The sequence below is a fragment of the Oncorhynchus gorbuscha genome, linkage group LG02 (genome assembly GCF_021184085.1).
Source record: "Oncorhynchus gorbuscha isolate QuinsamMale2020 ecotype Even-year linkage group LG02, OgorEven_v1.0, whole genome shotgun sequence".
Taxonomy (NCBI): Eukaryota; Metazoa; Chordata; class Actinopteri; order Salmoniformes; family Salmonidae; genus Oncorhynchus; species Oncorhynchus gorbuscha.
In genome coordinates, this window is record NC_060174.1 from 34,997,315 (window position 1) to 35,018,265 (window position 20,951).

A 20,951-nucleotide genomic window follows, 5' to 3' on the forward strand; every position below is an offset into this window, starting at 1 on the left:
CGTGAGACGTGGCTTCAGTTCATGTCAGTACAGAGTTGACAATGGTAGTAGAGTGGATTGACTGGTCATCATCTCTTAATCAGTGAATAGGACGGGACTTAGCTGGAAATACAAAATAGCAGATGCATTCCATTACAGCTGTGCCATAGTAGGTTTGAACAAGTTTCTTCGTGAAGTTAAACACAGAGTTCACATCTCGCCCACTTGACACATCAAAGTAGCCCAATAATCATACCTGAATAACGCCCTGATCATGCACATACCTGATGATAACTGACAACTGCAAGAGACTGGTGGCACCATAGGTCCCAGAGCAGGGGGGCAATCTTTACCCCCTGGGGCCCGGAGTTTTTCCTTATCTTTGAACCTAACCAGGAAAACTCTGGATGACAGTGATTAGTCAGTTGTAAAAAGGTTTTATCAGGTGACATGGTTTTAAAAAAACTGGAGAAAAAAAACTCCTGGCCCTGGGGGGGGGGGTGAAAACCCTATCAAACTGCAGAAACCTTATACTTGTTCATATTCGTTATATTTAGACTAGATTAGGAAGGGGATTCCCTCTACCCAGATGCAGAGACAACAACTGATATAAAATAGAACTCACAGGGCTGAGCTTTATGAACGTTTGCATCATGCAGTTCTATCCAACTGTAGGCTTTATAGAAAATGAACTCACATCTGTCATCATTATTATGTTGATTGATTAATTCCAGTTAATCATTTTGGATTGAAAACGTATTGGCAGCCTTGCTAGCCCAAATTTGAAATTAAACCAAATTTGATCACATTCACATTTTCACCTGACACACAAATGGACTATAAATACATAGCGTTACCAATTAGTTTACCCTGACCACATGGACAGTGCACATAGGCTGTATGCATCTGCTCTTATTAGTAGCCTACAGTTGATCAGACTGAAAAGGTGTGTAGTTTTCATCCCGTACAGCATGTCAGATCTCTAATGTTTAGGTGTAGGCTAGGCTGCTGCAACATTTATATCAATAGTTTTTGCTTGTGTCTGTCCAAAAGCAACTTCTTGCAGGCCCAAAAACACAAGGGATTTGATAACTGCTTGAGAACATCTGTTTCTTCTAACTTTCTCCTTGTGTCGCAGGCTTCCATCATGATCGATGCAGATTTTTTTCCCAGAAGCTTGAATCTGATGTGGGCATTTATATGCTGCCTGCTGATCGATCAATGTTCTTCAGGTCACTGTACCTACCTTTCAACCAAAGCTCAGACTTTCCAAAAAGAAGGCAAGGCCAGCAATACAGGCAGCTTGATAAAAGGCTCCTTGTTAGCCAGCTATACTTTTGATACTAGTTGGTATTGAGCGCCCTCACATTTTCATCCTTCTTCATTAAACTGATCTCAGCAGAGGTGAACCCCCACTGTTATTCGCAGGGTACCCCAGAGAATGAAAGGGGTTCTTCAACAAAAAGTCCACAACATTTTCGGCAGCATTGGCCATTCTACCATTCTGGCAGAGAAAACTGCACACTTTTGCTGGTAACGTTAGCTAGCTAGCTACTGAATTTAGCGAGGCACATTTAAATGAATTGCACTAACTGGACACAAAATAAAGTTCTAAAACCAAGGAAACAATTTATACTATACTTCCTCCATCTCCTGTGAATTGAAAAAACTAATTTGAATTGAGTAATATCCTAAAAATGCTCATCTGTCACTTTTCACTCTTAATCTATATCCAACAATGTCAACAAGCTTCTCAACACATAGAACCCCTAAAATGATCTGTGGCACAATCCCAATACAACTCACTAGGTTCATTCTCTGATCCTAATTCTATGATTAGATAGACAACATGTCAGTTCATACTGCAAAAGTTTTGATTGCTTGGAGGATGTCCTCTGGAAGTGGTCATAATTACCATGTATGTCTATGGAAGGGGGTGAGGCCTACGAGCCTCCTGGGTATTGTATTGAAGTCAATGTAGCCAGAGGAGGACGGAAGCTAGCTGTCCTCCGGCTACACAATGGTGCTAACCCAGACAGTGCTGTTGAAGTTACTGTAGACCTTCATTGCAAAACGTATTTGGTGACATATCAACATATCTAATACAGTTTTATCTAAAAAGGATAACTTTTCAAATATTTCACTATTTTTATTTTTATGAAATTTCACTTGAGGAGGAAGGTCCTCCCTGTCCTCCTCTGAGGAGCCTCCACTGGTATATATGCCTTAAAATATAGATTCTTGGCTTTCATTTGACATGCTCCTATGACCTTCACATGTTGGTGTCATGGGTCCTTTTACATGGAAATGGTTTTCAGTCAGAGTGCTATAGCTCTCTCTTTTTTTTTCTCTCTGTCACATTCGTCATAAGGAGTAGACCAAGATGCAGCGTGATATGTTTCCATCCTTTATTTTGGAAATTAAAACTTCAAAGAACAAAACTCTCCCTCTCCCAGAGCTACTGAACTGATGGTATCAGAGTTTCAGAACAGGACAAATACAGAATGGGCGCATGGACAGACACCAACACAATACTAAGAAATCACACAGTGCATGTGTGCCCAGCCATTTTACTTATTTATTTTTTTAGTTAACCCGGGAAGTTGACTGAGAACACGTTCACATTTACAGCAATGACCTGGGGAATAGTTACAGGGTGATGAATGAGCCAATTGGAAGCTGGGGATGATTAGGTGGCCATGATGGTATGAGGGTCAGATTAGGAATTTAGCGAGAACACTGTGGTAAACACCTCTACTCTTACGATAAGTGCCATGGGATCTTCAGTGACCACAGAGAGTTTAGCATCCCATCCGAAAGACGGCAACCTACGCAGGGCAATGTCCCCAATCAGTGCCCTGGGACATTGGGATATTTTTTTGATTAGAAGAAAAAGTGCCTCCTACTGCCCCTCCAACACCATTTCCAGCAACATCTGGTCTCTCATCCAGGGACCGACCAGGATCAACTCTGCTTAGCTTTAGAGGCAAGCCAGCAATGGGATACAGAGTGACATGCTGCAGGCATATGATGTGCGCCTGTGTTAACAGGCCTGGTATCTAGTGGCTCTTCTCTCCACTTCTGAACACTGCTGGAGGAGAGTAGTGGCCAACCCTGATCCTTGCCTGACCTCTGAGCATGGAGTATGGTCCATTCACACTACACACTCTCTGCTCCTGCTGTGCATTGTGGTGTGTGTCTGTGTGTGTACATGTGTGCGTGTATGTGGGCATGTGTGCGTGTCAGTGTGCGTTTCAACATTTTTACGTGTGTGTGCAGGAGGAGTTGCTGAACAGAGGAGGATATTGACACAGCATTAACATGAGTGAAAATATTTGGACTGTGTGGAAACCTTGGGAGGAACTCCTGGACATGGCATAGTAAAACAAACCTCTGACATCAATACTCAATCACACTATCGCTGACCCTCCCAGGCATTTTTCTAAGGGTTAGGTGTTTGTCTAGGAAGAAGCATAGTGGAGCTTCTTTGTTACAGGCTAGGTGGGTAACAGTGAAATGTTTGGCCATGAATGGAAAATAGTCAAATATGTCAAGATCAGATGTTTTAAATATTTCCAAACTTCAGATAACCTGTATCGAAATATGTCCAAACCCACCTCCTTGCCAACTTTTGCCTGAGTCCTGATTCTAGGTAAATAAAGGAATGTTGGAAAACAACACTGCCTACAGTATAATCACATAGACTCCTCACTCCCCTGTGGAGGAGATCATTCATGAGAGATCGATTGCAGACAGCTGGTAGAGGAACGAGGGAAGAAGAAAAGGGGTGTGTACTATGAATGCCAATGGTAGACATCTGAATGGCAGATATCTGAATGATCACTACTGAGGAGTATGATAAGAAGAGGATTCACAGCAAAGTGATTTCAAATGTGGCCAATAATCTGGTGGCCATTCCACTCACCTCCTCCACAACAGATGATGATTTAGAACATTATGCACTTTCATTTGAGTCATTTAGCAAACACTCTTATCCAGAGCAATTTATAGGAGCAAGTAGGGTTAAGTGTCTTGCTCAAGGGCACATCAACAGATTTTTCACTTAGTTGGCTCTAGGATTTGTGTGTGTATGTAATGAGAGCTCTATTGTGTTCTGCCAGTTAACAGGTGCAGCGTGGGAGGTAGTGTCATCAGACCTTTGGGAGGACAGCTGCCTCTATGGACCATGATCCTCTCTGTCTGTCCCTAAAGTAAACATCCAAAGAAGTTGTCACATGCTGATGGATACTCAATATCTGTCAGCCGCTTAAGCTCCTCCATTTCTCTCGCTCGCTCTTGTTCTCTAACGACCTCTTTCTTTGTTAATTTATGAAGCAAGTGATTGGTCTATTTTGAGATGAGGTCCTATTTCCTGCCTTTTACACTTATCCTGCACATAATGTGTAATGAAATCAACATACCTATGTGTGAAGGGCTATAATTAGAGGAGTATGACATCAATGGTCATGAGTAGGGCTGTGGTGGTCACTAAATTTTGTCAGCCAGTGATTGTCAAACAAATAACTGTCGGTTTCACGGTAATTGACCGTTAATGATCATAAACACATTTAGCATTTCCTGGCATCCATACATAGCCTACAAGCCATTTTAAAAAGTATAATAAATCCATGTAATATAGCCTACAACATCACAATTAATCCATTTTTTATTTTAGACAAGTCTAAAGAAGCATGATATGAAGAACATATAGTTTATTTCAGTAGAAAATAAGAGCATTACTCTTGAGTTGTCCTTGCTGTATGTTAAGTCCTGATGTGGCTATGCCAAATACATGTGGGCTACACTAGTTCATTTAGCAGATAAGATTTGTTTATAATTCCGTTATTTTATATTATATAATAGTACGAAGAATACAATTGAACAAAGCAGAATAAAATATAAATCATTTTCTCCAAACGATTTGAGGGAGTGCGCACATGCGGCAAATCTGTGTTGAGCGGTTAAGAAAGAAATAGGTACTCCTATATGCTTATTTTAGAGTGAGTAATGTAACTTTAGTTGTTCTACAAATGTTGGGCTATATGTTTTGATTTTCAATGCATTGTAAGGCTGCATGATGACAGTCTAATGATGATTTGTAAATAGTCGCTTGAAAAGCATGGGCTCTACTTAGTTTTTTTGCGCAGGCTGTACACACTCCAATAGTCTCTCATTCACAATTTTACAAGCACTTGATAATGCCTCGAATTCCACGGCGGCATCCCCTTTGTGGCCGTAATGCACACTAAAAAAATCCATGCCTTTTGCGGTCCGGAGTGCTGCTTTGTACCCTTCTTCCTGAATGTGCTGCGCAGTCTGAAGGGTCAGACACATCCGGGACGCAACTGAGCGCGCCCTAATCCAATTATGAGCTGCATATTGAACATATTGGAATAACTGTCCACATTTACTTTTCGTCAGCCAACAAGATGAGTAGGCCTAACGAACAGCAAAAGTACTGACCTTTTAGCACAAACGTAGATCTATTCTGTGCGAGAAATAAGTATTCCAAACAGTTTCGGACAGTTGTGGGATGCGATAGAATGCCAAAATAATACAACCACTAGCATAAAAAAACTGCATCTCAGCACAAGAGGTGTCACTACAGTCCTTGGTTCGAATCCAGACTGAAGCACATCCGGCTGTGATTAGGAGTCCTGGAGGCGGCACACACTTGGCCCAGCGTCATCTGGGTTTGGCCGAGGTAAGGCCGTCATTGCAACTAAGAATTGTTCTTGCCTAGTTAAATAAAGGTTAAATTAAAATGACGCAATAGATTGTAACGTTTAACTTAAAATGTTGATACACTATTAGGCTATTTCTTCACATTCTAAGCGCAGTGTAACGTTGACTTTGGGAGTCGGAAAGCAAGTGCAGGCGGTGAGTTTAATAATAAACGGCCCAAAACAAGATACGCTGTTAGCATACAGAAATGAAACATATAGTCAATACTGCCTGGGGAATGGAACTAAGGGAGTGACAGATATAGGGGAGGTAATCAGTGAAGTGATGGAGTCCAGGTGTGCCCAATGATGAAGCGCGGGTGCGCGTAATGGTGAATGCCAGAACCGGTGGTTAGTAAACCGGCGACATCGAACGCCAGAGGGGAGGAGTGGTAGTATACGTGACACGCAGCAATGCGGACATTGTAGTAGGGTATAAGCTCGAATGTGAATGGAAAACACCATTATCTAAATTGACAGCAAATGCAATCATGAATGTAAGGCTTTTATTATAAAGGTGCATTTTCATGGTGAAAATGACCTTACCCAAACTTGAAACTCACCCGCTGTTTATATATGCCAGTTATAAGAAGTTATTTGGTCACTTTAGTTGTGATACAAACTTTATTAAAACATATAGGCCTATGGACTGGGCTACATGAGGTGTGCGACTATGATTCGAAAAACTTTTTTTTTTAAAGGCTTTGGTTCTTATGCTGGGCATCATTCACAGGTGATAATATCAATCAATCATTTAAATGTATTTATAAAGCCCTTCTTACATCAGCTGATGTAGTGCTGTACAGAAACCCAGCCTAAAACCCCAAACAGCATATGTAATTCACAGGTAATATTGTCACCCATCAGACAATTATTGATTTAGTCTTGTCTTTACATATACTAAATAATATATGTGTGACGGTTGTTTTGATTTAGAATGTACCATTATCATGCACCTGTATCGAAACAGGGGCAGCGGGAAAAATACATGTTATCTATGCACTTAAATAGTGAATGAAGTATGCTATTCCCGTGGTTTATTTTTTTGCCAGCCAGGTAGACTATGCTCCAGTTTTAAATATAAGCAATGTGCTTAATATTAGAAAAGTTGAGAAAAATATATAGTAGGCCTAGCCAATAGAAAGCTGATGGGATCCTCCTCTTTTTAATAGAGACCATCACTCTGTTTTCTCCCACAATTACATAGCTTATAGAAATCTTGCGCAACATGAGCTCATGGGCTGTCATGAAGTGTATGATTAGATTTTCTATTACATTTGCATTGATGTCAGAGTGATTAGTGGGACAATAGAGTGCTGACTACCAGGCAGTTAGCAAGTTTGGTAGGCTACTAATGACCAGCAGCAGCATCAGAGCCTAATTACCATGACTAAACGGTCATGTGGAATTTGACTGCCATCATTACTCATGACCGCCTGTGTGGCGGTAATACGGTCACACAACAGCACTAATCATAAGGTTACAAACATATTTCCAACATCAGAGAAACATCATATTACAACTTTATACTCTGCTAAACCTGAGCAGTATCAGATGTCGTCTAAATGGCAACAGCTAGAGAATAATAGTTAGAGAATAATAATAATAATGTTGTCATTATTATTAATGATAATAATGACGCACACACACACATATACACACAGAACAATGTAAAAAAAATTAAACTGGAAATTTTTTCTGTCTCTCAGCTTTTAAGGACTCAGTCATGGACATTTTCACTGACATTCGATGCTGTTACTTTGTAGGAGTTATTTTGTAGCTGTTACGTGAAACAATAACGTATGCTTCTGACTGTGGAGTCTGTTTTTTGTCTGTCTGCACTGCTATTGTTGTTGCTTCCTCGTTGATTTGTCTGTTCAGTAGTGCGATGTCTCTGTTATTGTGGTCTGCCATGTTTTGCATTGTTGCACTAGGTCTCCCATTATGTAGCGTTGTGATATACCTTCTCGTCATAATGTGCTTTGTTTCTTCCTACTTTGTCCCTTGTGCTGTTGTCTGCCCTTGTTAATGCTTGTGCTGTTGTCTGCCCTTGTTAATGCTTGTGCTGTTGTCTGCCCTTGTTAATGCTTGTGCCATGTTGTGTTGTTGCCGTAGGTCTCCCTTCATGTAGTGCGGTGGTGTCTCTCTTGTCTTGTTGTGCTTTGTTCCCAATGTCTGTCAGCTGAACGGCTTTTACCCCCAAGCCATAATACTGCTAAATAGTTAGTCCAGATAGTTAAATAGTCAACCAAATAACTATCTGCACAGCCCCTTTTTTGACTCATCACATACGCTGCTGCTACTGGTTATTATCTGTCCCGTTGACTATTCACTTTATCCCTACCTACATCTACATATCTACCTCAATTAGCCAAGTTATTGTTACTGATTGTGTATTTATTATTACTTGTACTATTGCATGCTATTACTTTTCTATTGTTATTATTTTTTGTCTCTCTGCATTGTTGGGAAAGGCCCGTACGCATTTAATTGTTAACCTACACCTGTTGTTTATAAAGCATGTGACAAATACAATTTGATTCGATTTTTGATTTTGATGTATCTGTGCTGTTGCCAAGTCTGTTCTGTCTACTGTATGTTGTCCGTCTTGTCTTCTTTTAATCCCCACCCCCTGCCCCACAGGAGGCATTTTGCCTATTGCCAGGTCGTCATTGTAAATAAGAATTTGTTCTTAACACACAAACACACACACACATAACTTTCATCACATGCAGTGAGCACAATAACCGGAACGTTTCAAATAGATGGGCATTCTATTCCGTCCATGTGACTGAAGATAATCAGAATCAGAGAAATCAATGTCTCTTTGAAGAAAAAGAGAGAGAGAAGAAAGAGAGAAAAAGACCTGAAGGAAAGTGGACTCCAAAGAGCTATAGCTTTGTTCAATGTTACAGTTTTATAAACATACTAAGGAGTGTTGACAATATCTGTTACAGACACACACACACACACGCACGCACGCACGCACGCACGCACGCACGCACGCACGCACGCACGCACGCACACACACACACACACACACACACACACACACACACACACACACACACACACACACACACACACACACACACACACACACACACACACACACACACACACACACACACACACACACACACACACACACACACACACACACACACACACACACACACACACACACACACACACACACACACACACACACACTGGAGAAAGAACAGACTAACAGCAGGATCTTCTCGAGAAGAGTACACACTAATAACAGGGGCTCAGACAGATGAGAGAGAGGGGGGGAGAAGGGAGAGAGAAAAAAGTAGGGAATGAGAGAGGAAGGGAAATACAAGAGATTCAATGGAGACAGCAGGAGAGAGGGAAAGTGGCAAGTGAGAGTACCATTTTTTATATCAAGAACATTTTATATCAAGAAAATAAAGAAATTGAATAAATTAACTGAGCAAACTAGAAACCTTTCAATATATAAGTTTAAACATTATTTAAAAACAATTTAAATATAGTATATAGAAATGTTGTGGGACTATAGTAGATGAAGAATCAATATTTTTTTAGATTTTTTTGAGTATTTATTGGGTCATTATGCTAGTGTATTATGTATGTTTGTAATAGTGTGTTCTATGTGAAAGTGTGTTTGTATTATAAATTGTATTTTAATGTTAAGGACTCTTGGAAGATTAGTCCAAATGGGGACTAAAAGAGATCCTAATAAAATCAAATCAAATCAAAATGAAGAGTGAGAAACACGGGACATAGAGGACAAAAGAAAGGGAGAGAAAATAAAAGGGAGAAACTTAAAAGGCTGGATAAACTTAGTCTCTGGTGCTGCAGGAAAAGGGTGGTAAGAGGATTGAGTAAGGAGTGGAGGAGGACAGGGAGAGAGGGAGGAGAGGAAGAGAGAGGTGGATGGCAGCGCTGTGTGGTGCTCTGCGGAGTGGAGAAGGGCAGTATTCCTTGGAGTGTGTGGGGGAGAGGCTGACCCTTAGAGACACACAGCAGACTGCACTTCAGCTGTCAGAGAGAGAGAGGGGGGTAGCTAATGCTAGAGAGATATTTCTTCTCATTAGCCGGGGTCAAAAGTCAGCCATGAGCAGGAGAAGGAATGATTGACACACACACACATTCTGGTATGTATCCTCTGTTCTGAGCAGTGGAAACAGTTCACACTAGTAAGAACAGTTGTTTGGATAACCCCTGCCTGTTCAGTGAGGAGAGAGAGAGAGAACGAAAGAGAGAACACGAGAAAGAGAGAGAGAGCATAGAACAGAGCAGAGACCACACGTCCGGCACGAGTCTCCCTTTCCTCTCTGCCTCTACTGCGTCTCCTGGGCAAGCAGCCAGAATGACACTGCCTCCGTTGGATCCTGAAAGAAAACAAGCTGAGGATACCGCAGCGCTGCCTTAGACAGAAGGACAAAATTTACGGCAAGACTTTGGAAGGATTAGCAGCAGTATACGTTTTCCTTCATTTGCTCAGACAGAAAGAAGATACAACATTCCTATCACAAGAAGGACAAGAGGTACTGTACAGACAAACAGAGTCGGACAGACAGATGGAGAACAGCAGTGGTCATGCAGCCGTGACTGTAACAGCTGGAGTGCTCTTGCCTGAAACAGTTGCTTTTAAGAGCTGCATTCCTCACACCCTCTCATTCAGAAACTAGTAGTCATATAGGATCTTCCCTCATAAAGAGTGACACAAGACTGCAGTAGTCCCTACAGAACCTACAGGCTTTAGGAGTGCAGTTGAAGGACACAGTGGATTGTGAGTTACCTGTGGTCAGAGACTGGATTACTGCCTTTTCATACAGAGGATAGTTGGAGGATGATACTGCATATCTGATTCAATATAACAGACCCTGGTCATAGAACCTGGACTCCCCCGGTTGGATATTTCCTACTCTTCCCTTGGACTTAAGTGGATGATTCACTCTGGATTGGCTTACTCCCTGCTTAGTGACCGTGTGTGTGTGTTTGTGTGTGTGTGACTGATTGTGTGTATGTGTATCAGGATGGAGTGTGTGAGGAGTGTGTTTCTGATGATGTGTGTTTTCCTGTGGAGCTCAGCACACTCAGCCCAGAGTGTCTACCCCAGGATACGACTCTCTCATAAAGGTAGGCATCAGGCACTGGAGTGAGTGTAGACATTGGCTAAGCATCAGCATTAATGACATATCCATGCATTGTACACTAAAGCCCTAACTAGTCAAAGCATGCTTTATGGAAACAAACATTCTTGTTCCAGCTACGTTATAGTACATTGAGAATCAGACAGGTGTGTCAGTGAAAATATGACATGTAGACACCTCTACACAACCCCTGAACTCTCCGACAGAGTCATTTTCCAATTGCTCCATGACATCAATTTGCCATGGGGACGAGCTGATCAATAGTGCATATTGATTGGAACAAATTATATAGAGTTGGAAAACATGATGCAACCTGCAGAAATAAGGTCATGCTCTCCTCAATTGCTCGTGTGTGCCCCTATACAGTAACAGTGAAAAAGGTTTTGACACACCTACTCATTCAAGGGCTTTTCTTTATTTTGACTATTTACTACATTATAGAATAATAGTGAAGACATCAAAACTATGAAATAACACATATGGAATCATGTAGTAACCAAAAAACTGTTAAACAAATCAAACTATATTTTATATTTGAGATTCTTCAAAGTAGCCACCCTTTGCCTTGATGACAGCTTTGCACACTCTTGGCTTTCTCTCAACCAGTTTCACCTGGAATGCTTTTCTAACAGTCTTGAAGGAGTTCCCACATATGCTGAGCACTTGTTGGCTGCTTTTATTTCACTCTGCAGTCCACCTCATCCCAAACCTTCTCAATTGGGTTGAGGTCGGGTGATTGTGGAGGTCAGATATTCTGATGCAGCACTCCATCACTCTCTTTCTTGATCAAATAGCCCTTACACAAGCTGGAGGTGTGTTGGGTCATTGTCCTGTTGAAAAACAAATGATAGTCCCACAATGTGCAAACATGTTGGGATGGCATATCACTGCAGAATGCTATGGTAGCCATGATGGTTAAGTGTGCCTTGAATTTGAAATAAATCAGTGACAGTCACCAGCAAAGCACCGCCACACCATCACCCCTCCTCCTCCATGCTTCACAGTGGGAACCACACATGCAGAGATCATCCTTTCACCTACTCCGCATCTCACAAAGATACAGCGGTTAGAACCAAAAATCTCAAATTTGGACTCATCAGACCAAAGGAGAAATTTCCACCAGTCTAATGTTCATTGCACGTGTTTCTTGGCCCAAGCAAGTCTTTTCTTATTATTGGTGTCCTTTAGTAGTGGTTTCTTTGCAGCAATTCAACCATGAAGGCCTGGTTCACACAGTCTACTCTGAACAGTTGATGTTGAGATGTGTCTGTTGTGAAGTATTTTTTGGGGCTGGTAACTCTAATAAACGTATCCTCTGCAGCAGAGGAAACTCTGTGTCTTCCTTTCCTGTGGCGGTCCTCATGAGAGCCAGTTTTATCATAGCGCTAGATGGTTTTCACGACTGCACTTGAAGTAACTTTAAAAAATGTTGAAATGTTCCTCATTGACTGACATTCATGTCTTTAAGTAATGATGGACTGTCGTTTCTCTTTGCTTATTTGAGCTGTTCTTGCCATAATATGGACGTGGTCTTTTACCAAATAGGGCTACCTTCTGTATACCACTCCTACCTTGTCACAACAGAACTGATTGGCTCAATCATTAAGAAGGAAAGAAATTCCACAAATGAACCTTTAACAAGGCACACCTGTTATTTTAAATGCATTCCAGGTGACTACCTCATGAAGCTGGTTGAGAGAATGCCAAGAGTGTGCAATGCTGTCATCAAGGCAAAGGGTGTCTACTTTAAATAATCCCAAATATGAAATGTATTTTTATTTGTTTAACACTTTTTTTTAGTTACTACATGATTCAAGATGTGTTATTTCATAGTTTTGATGTCTTCACTATTATTCTACAATGTAGAAAATAGTCCAAATAAAGAAAAACCCTTGAATGAGTAGGTGTGTCCAAACTTTTGAATGATACTGTGTAGAGTATCGTTATCTACGGTTAACTAAGACCTACATAGTCTCTGCTGTGAGAAACTGTCAATGAGTATAAAGATGACTCAATGTCAGAGTTTTTAACCTCAGATATGGCATAATGACGATTGTTTAGTGAAGTGTGTGTTTTCTCCCTGACTGTCTTGGGTGCATGTTAGAGTGTTTTTTTTTGTTCTTCTTGTTGTTGAATAGAGAATTGTTTATTTCCTCAGACCACAGTGGTTGGCATTCCACAATGTGGCTTTCTCTACTGTTATACCGGTGGGTTGAGAGATGGGAATACTCCTGAGGGTATAGTGGTGTGTATGCACTGGTGCGTGTGTTTGCATGTGTGTGTCCATTGTGTGTGTGTGTTTTCTCGTCTGTTTATTTAAATAGTATATTTTAGGGATTATGAGGCTCTGACTTTGTAGTAAACACATCTCTTCTCTCTCCACAGTTACTTTAAATTCTATAGCAACAGTAACACAGATAATTCTACATAAAAAAAGGTGTCGGCCATGGTTGAGAGTACGTGTGGAATCTTTATGGTCAATAAATTGTATATGTGTAAGGGGCAGAGGCCTGGAACAGGAATGAACAGTGTGGTCTATCCACATGGCACCCTGCTATGAGTACTCACTGTGCCTGGCTATGGCTTGTCTTTAACAGCAACATTTTCCCTCATCACCACGCTGGTTTAGATACATTCTCACATTGAATTACCTTATTATATAGATGGAGGCAGGAGAAGGAAAGGGAATGGAGAGAGGAGGAAATGAGAGGTAGAAAGTTCATGAATAATTTCAGAAGAGAGAGATGAGGCCGGGAGGCAGGGAAGGAAAGAGAGAAGAGCGAGTGAAGAAATTGAGAGAAAAAGAGAGCAAGGAGATCAACAGGGAGGGAGAGAGTAGAGTTGTTTGGTTAGTGGAGCATGATGGGCAAGTATATTGACAGAGACCCTTGCTGTGTGTTGGGCTTTGCTGATGTGTTCAATCATAAACGCCACAGCAATAACAGTAATAACCCACTGGGCACACCATGTTATTTGAACGTGTAAATGTGGGTAATATTTGGTTGAGATGTTGATCATTGAGATTTCAACCTTTATTCACCCACTCAAAAAGACAGCCTACAGTTATTTTATTTTGGTACTATAGTTGATTATTATACTTGAGGATTAATCAACTACATTTAAATATTGGTGTGAGGTTAAGAACACGTTATGATCAGATTTTCCCAAAACGCACCATGAATTCAACGGGTATTAACACCAATCCATGAAGTGTGTTAAGTAGATGTTTAGAAGTAGTTGCCATTGTGATGTAGGCTTCTTTACATTAAATAAGGATAATAGCCTGAGTCAAGAATAGGAAAAACAAACTGTATCAACCAGAATGCTCTTGAAAAGCACCCCGATACATTTCTACTCATGCTGCAAAATGTATCTTCCAGATTTAGGGTTTATACTACTGTTGGCTATTGTCATTATGTGTATCACAATTAGAGCAGTAACTTGGAACAACATTGGGTAAACCTTTGTCCATGTAAAAACTGTGTCGAAGTCAAGAATGGTTGAAATAAAAGATGTATTGCATCACAAAATAGATTTACCATGCAAAAACATAAATAAAAAAGCCCCAAAATGTATTTCTGTCAGAGGCTTCGGAACAGGCTTCCATGCTTTTCATTTTCATCCCCTTACTCATTGGCCCTCCCACTGCCCCCCTTGCGGTCGGGTGTATATTTCAGGCAGGTTGACATCGGCTGTAGTATTCCTGCCTCTTTGATTCGCCAAGACTCACATCTGCTGTAAAGGGGGGAAACAAATATTATCTAGAGAAGATATTCAAATGTGGTAAAATGTCATGATTTGGATTCCCCTGTACCTACAATGACGCTGCAAAGGTTGGAGTCCTCAAAGGCCCCTTCCTTTTGTTTCCTTTCATATTCATCATTGACATGAGGCCATTTGTCTGGTTTCAGTCTAGAACACAATATAGGTTCTTCACAAGCAACACACCATGACCTCATTTAAAATTGTAACCGATATTTAACAGTTTAGTAGTGCATTACTCTCTTCACCCAGTCCGGGATGTCTTTTCCCCCAGATTTCAGATCAGAGATAAATGTAATTTTACAAAAGGACACTAATGCATTACACCTGTACAGGATTTTAACATCCAGTACTTTATGGCAATAAAGTAAAGAATGTCATTCAATTCATACCATTGAAACATTTAATTTCTCACCATGTATTTTCAAAAATCGTTCTCCATTAGCTTCTCTTCCATCTTTAGTAAATCTTCCTCCGTTTCGTTCAGGTTCAAATGTAAATCCTCAACCGGACTAGGTGCGACTGTCTTTAAGAGGTCACGGATCTCACAAAGGAGATATATGCCTCTTGAAAGTCTGAAACAAGGTAGTTGTTATGCAGGTGAATGAGGACCCAAAAGCGACTTGGCGAAAACAGAGTTTTTAATCCAGTTAAGTAACTTTACAATCAAAAGGCATAATTCTACTCGTAATGACGAGAACAGACTGGAGACTTGATCAAGAACTGCAGGTTGCCTCGGGAAGGCACTTGAACGTAGCAGACTCAGACACCTGCTCACCACGCAGCATCTGAGGGAAACACGACACGACAGGGCGATACATAGACACAGCACGGTGAACAATAGACAATGATCCGACAGGGCAGGAACGGAAAACAAGGGGAGAAATAGGGACTCTAATCAGGGAAAAAGATATGGAACAGGTGTGGGAAGACTAAATGATTGATTAGGGGAATAGGAACAGCTGGGAGCAGGAACGGAGCGATAGAGAGAAGAGAGAGAGGGAGGAAGAGAGAAAGAGGGGAACGAACCTAAAAAGACCAGCAGGGGGAAAACGAACAGAGGGAAAAGCAAAATGACAAGACAAAATAAGACAAAACATGACAGTAGTTTTACATTTGTTCACTTCCAAGTATAAACAGCTTAATTTTAATATCATTAAAAATGGTTTAAAAAGAAATGTGTCATACTTGCTTCTGGCGTAGGAAAAGGGTCTGATCCTTTGCAATGCTTTGGTGAGGGGGATCTCTCATCTGAAGAGGCAGAAGCAGAGTCTCACACATGACCAAACCCTGGAGCATGAAAGCTCAACATTTTCTGCAATAAAATATTGGACATCATGGCAATTCTTGGTAAAATTAGAATGCCTTCCCCAAATACATCATGAGAAATAGGAGTGGCCTTAAAAGTTGTGAAGGATCCTCTCACTATAATCACTTGGTGGCTTGCGCTGCATTTTAGTTTGCCATTTCTCTATCCCCACACTTGGTGGCTTGTGTGGTGTTTTAGTTTGCCATTTCTCTATCCCCACACTTGGTGGCTTGTGTGGTGTTTTAGTTTGCCATTTCTCTATCCCCACACTTGGTGGCTTGTGTGGTGTTTTAGTTTGCCATTTCCCCTCACCACTAATACTTGGTGGCTTGCAGGGGCTTTAGCCTTTTGCTTCTTAGTGGCACTGGCTTTCTGGTGTGTCGGAGCAGATTTGAGTTGGGGCTTGGGTTGGCCTACAAAAATAACACATGCAAGTGTAACATAACGTCCAGCATATTTCTACATAAATTAGTAAGGCAAACTAAACACAATCTAATTTTACCAAACTTTTATTAACCAACGTTTGAAATGGAGAGTTTCATACTTGCGTCTGTCACAGGAAAATGGTCTGATCCTTTGCAGCGATTTGGTGAGGGGGATTCCACAATTAAGAAGTCAGAAAGAGACCATGCCCTAATGCTCCAGGGTTAAGCCATGTGAGAGACAAAGAGAATTTGCTGTAAGAAAAGGTTGGACAACATCATGCCAATTGTTTTTCAAATTAGAATAGCTTTCTGAGACAAAATGATCAAGAGTAAGGAGTTGGCTTAAATTGTGAAGATTGGTCCTCACCGTCATTACTTGGTGGCTTGTGCTGTGTTTTAGCCTTTTGCTCCTTGGTAGCAGTGGCACAGATTCTGGTTCATCAGGGCAAATTTTGATGGGGCGCTTGGGTAGACCTTTCCCTGAAAATAAACATGCAAGTGTAAAATACCATCCAGCCTTTTTCTACAAACATTTGTCATGGTTTTTTTTTTAAAGTGGAAGACTTAAAAAGTAAACCTAAACACATTACCAAACATTAAAGCAAAATTCTACAACAGAATAGGGGCTTGGGTGTTAACCTCCCAAGCCCCTACCCCCTAGCCTGGTGATCCAGATGGATGCCAGCTCAGTTTCACGTATGTTTCACTACACTAACAATGGTGAAAAATGGAGTGATTCTGTCTGGGTTGAGGCTACCTTCACACACACTTGTAGATTTGAAAGGATCAGTTAAAGTAATGCTGTAAAATGTCCTCCCAGTCAATAAAAAGGCAAGACGGTTGTTCAGTGGTTAGGGTTTAGGGACAAGGGGCTGATTAGTAATCAGCATTGCAGGCTACTATACTTACGTACTGTAACTTGGAGGAAGTAGTTGCGGGTGGTGGGATTCTAAACACAACAGAATAAAAAGATACAGAATAAAAACAGATACAGAATGAAAACCATGCCAAGCAAATTGAATTTACACAAACTGTCAAATTGTGTTAAAACATAACCATTACAAATAATTGTAATGTACTTATCTTTCTGTTTCTCTTGGAGATCTCCACTTCACTGGCTTTGGGGATTGACATCTTCACATTGCTGTTTTGATTCTGAATGGTGGGGTGAGGTTTCAAACTATTGCACAGTCATTTTTAACAACCAGCAGTTTTCACTTGTTGCATTTTTAAGCATAATGCATCTTCCATTTAACCAATGGCAGTTTTATCCTCAGAAGCTGGAATGACTTCCATTTAAGAGAGTGTGTGGACCAATCATTTATTACTTTGTCATATGTATTTTGGGGCCACCACACAGTTTGGTCTTTGATCCAGTACTCTGCAATAACATCTACTTCCTTCTAATTTTCCATCAACACAGCATTATGGCCCACATCCTCTGAGATTAGAACCTGGGGAAATACAGACAATATAATAGAAAGTACTGACACTACAAACCATGACAATGTATAACGCAAGGAGGCCAAGATGCAAAAACAATAGAATTAATTTAATCCGTGCTTGAAATAATACAAAAAAGGAATGGCGCATACCGTATGTTTTGGTCTCATACCTTCATCCGTGCTGTACAAACAAATCAAGAAGACACGTACTTAAGTCACACCTGCTGTGCATAACAGGCGCAACAGGTACAAGCAGATAGTGGATTAGAGACTTGCGAATGGGGAGTCAATGCATATTAACAAGGACTATAGTATAAGAGTATCAAAAATGGACAATTTAAATGTCACATATAATCTATTGCTTCTGACATTGTAATGTGGCCCAGACGGTTGTCTCTTTCCGGCTGGCTTCCGGGTTGGATGCGCAGTGTGTTAAGAAGCAGTGCGGCTTGGTTGGGTTGTGTATCGGAGGACGCATGACTTTCAACCTTTGTCTTTCCCGAGCCCATACGGGAGTACGATGAGACAAGATAGTAGCTACTACAACAATTGGATACCATGAAATTGGGGAGAAAAAAGGGGTAAAATTCAAAAAAAGGAAAAAAAAGACAAAAAAGACAAAAAAAAGAAACAGGAATCTGGTTGATATCTCATTCACTGCTCAATAGGGACGCATAGGAACGCAGAGCTTTCTAAATAAGAGTCCCTTCCTGATTGGATTTTTCTCAAGCTTTCGCCTGCAATATCACTTCTGTTATACTCACAGACAGTATTTTTACAGTTTTGGAAACTTTAGAGTGTTTTCTATCCTAAGCTATCCTCTATCCTATATGCATATTCTAGCATCTTGTCCTGACAAAATAGCCCGTTTACTTTGGGAATGTTATTTTTCCAAAAATGAAAATAGTGCTGTCATGCAGGTAAAAGAGGACCCAAAAGCGACTTAACAGAAACAGAGTTTAATAATGTTCAAAACGGAATAACTGACATCCTCTAGATTTGTAGAGGGGAAAACAACTGGAGAAGCGGCCACAGACTGCAGGTCGCTTCGGGTAGGCGCAGGCCGTAGTCGACTGAGACACCTGCTCACACGCAGCGTCTGATGAAGGCACAAAACACGACAGGACAGGGTGATACACAATCACGGCAAAAAACACGACAGGACAGGGCGAAACGCAATCACAGCATGGTGAATACAATACAAGGAACCGACGGAACAGGAACGGATCACAAAGGAATAAATAGGGAGTCTAATCAGGGGAAAGGATCGGGAACAGGTGTGGGAAGACTAAATGATGATTAGGGGAATAGGAACAGCTGGGAGCAGGAACGGAACGACAGAGAGAAGAGAGAGCGAGAGAGTGAGAGAGGGAGGGGAGAGAGAAGGATAGAACCAAACAAGACCAGCAGAGGGAAACGAATAGCATGGGGAGCACAGGGACAAGACATGACAATAAATGACAAACATGACAGTACCCCCCACTCACCGAGCGCCTCCTGGCGCACTCGAGGAGGAATCCTGGCGGCAACGGAGGAAATCATCGATGAGCGAACGGTCCAGCACGTCCCGAGACGGAACCCAACTCCTCTCCTCAGGACCGTAACCCTCCCAATCCACTAGGTATTGGTGACCCCGTCCCGAGAACGCATGTCCATAATTTTATGTACCTTGTAAATAGGTGCGCTCTCGACAAGGACGGGAGGGGGAGGGAAGACGAACGGGGGTGCGAAGAAAGGGCTTAACACAGGAGACATGGAAGACAGGATGGACGCGACGAAGATGTCGCGGAAGAAGCAGTCGCACAGCGACAGGATTGACGACCTGGGAGACACGGAACGGACCAATGAACCGCGGAGTCAACTTACGAGAAGCTGTCGTAAGAGGAAGGTTGCGAGTGGAAAGCCACACTCTCTGGCCGCAACAATACCTTGGACTCTTAATCCTGCGTTTATTGGCGGCTCTCACCGTCTGTGCCCTGTAACGGCAAAGTGCAGACCTCACCCTCCTCCAGGTGCGCTCACAACGTTGGACAAACGCTTGAGCGGAGGGAACGCTGGACTCGGCAAGCTGGGATGAGAACAGAGGAGGCTGGTAACCCAGACTACTCTGAAACGGAGATAACCCGGTAGCAGACGAAGGAAGCGAATTGTGAGCGTATTCTGCCCAGGGGAGCTGTTCTGCCCAAGACGCAGGGTTTCTGAAAGAAAGGCTGCGTAGTATGCGACCAATCGTCTGATTGGCCCTCTCTGCTTGACCGTTAGACTGGGGATGAAACCCGGAAGAGAGACTGACGGACGCACCAATCAAACGACAGAACTCCCTCCAAAACTGTGACGTGAATTGCGGACCTCTGTCTGAAACGGCGTCTAACGGGAGGCCATGAATTCTGAATACATTCTCAATAATGATTTGTGCCGTCTCCTTAGCGGAAGGAAGTTTAGCGAGGGGAATGAAATGTGCCGCCTTAGAGAACCTATCGACAACCGTCAGAATCACAGTCTTCCCCGCAGACAAAGGCAGACCGGTAATGAAGTCTAAGGCAATGTGAGACCATGGTCGAGAAGGAATGGGGAGCGGTCTGAGACGACCGGCAGGAGGAGAGTTACCCGACTTAGTCTGCGCGCAGTCCGAACAGGCAGCCACGAAACGGCGCGTGTCACGCTCCTGAGTCGGCCACCAAAAGCGCTGGCGAATAGACGCAAGAGTGCCTCGAACACCGGGATGACCCGCTAACTTGGCAGAGTGAGCCCACTGAAGAACAGCCAGACGAGTGGAAACAGGAACGAAAAGGAGGTTACTAGGACAAGCGCGGCGACGCAGTGTGCGTGAGTGCTTGCTTAACCTGTCTTTCAATTCCCCAGACTGTTAACCCGACAACACGCCCATAAGGAAGAATCCCTCGGGATCAGTAGAAGCCACAGAAGAACTAAACAGACGGGATAAGGCATCAGGCTTGGTGTTCTTGCTACCCGGACGGTAAGAAATCACAAACTCGAAACGAGCGAAAAACAACGCCCAACGAGCTTGACGGGCATTAAGTCGTTTGGCAGAACGGATGTACTCAAGGTTCTTATGGTCTGTCCAAACGACAAAAGGAACGGTCGCCCCCTCCAACCACTGTCGCCATTCGCCTAGGGCTAAGCGGATGGCGAGCAGTTCA

The 20,951-nt window shown here is 42.1% G+C and overlaps 1 protein-coding gene across 2 annotated transcripts in view; it reads left to right on the forward strand.

Annotated features, from left to right (window-relative positions):
• The first annotated feature begins 9,757 nt into the window (after positions 1 to 9,757).
• The window catches only part of LOC124001509 (semaphorin-3E-like), a 69,908-nt gene continuing 58,714 nt past the window's right edge, over positions 9,758 to 20,951 (forward strand). For both annotated transcript variants that reach the window (XM_046308341.1, XM_046308349.1), the window contains exon 1: positions 9,758 to 10,835. In XM_046308341.1, coding sequence (XP_046164297.1) covers positions 10,721 to 10,835 — 115 coding nt within the window. In that variant the 5' untranslated portion in view covers positions 9,758 to 10,720. The remainder of the gene's footprint in view (positions 10,836 to 20,951) is intronic.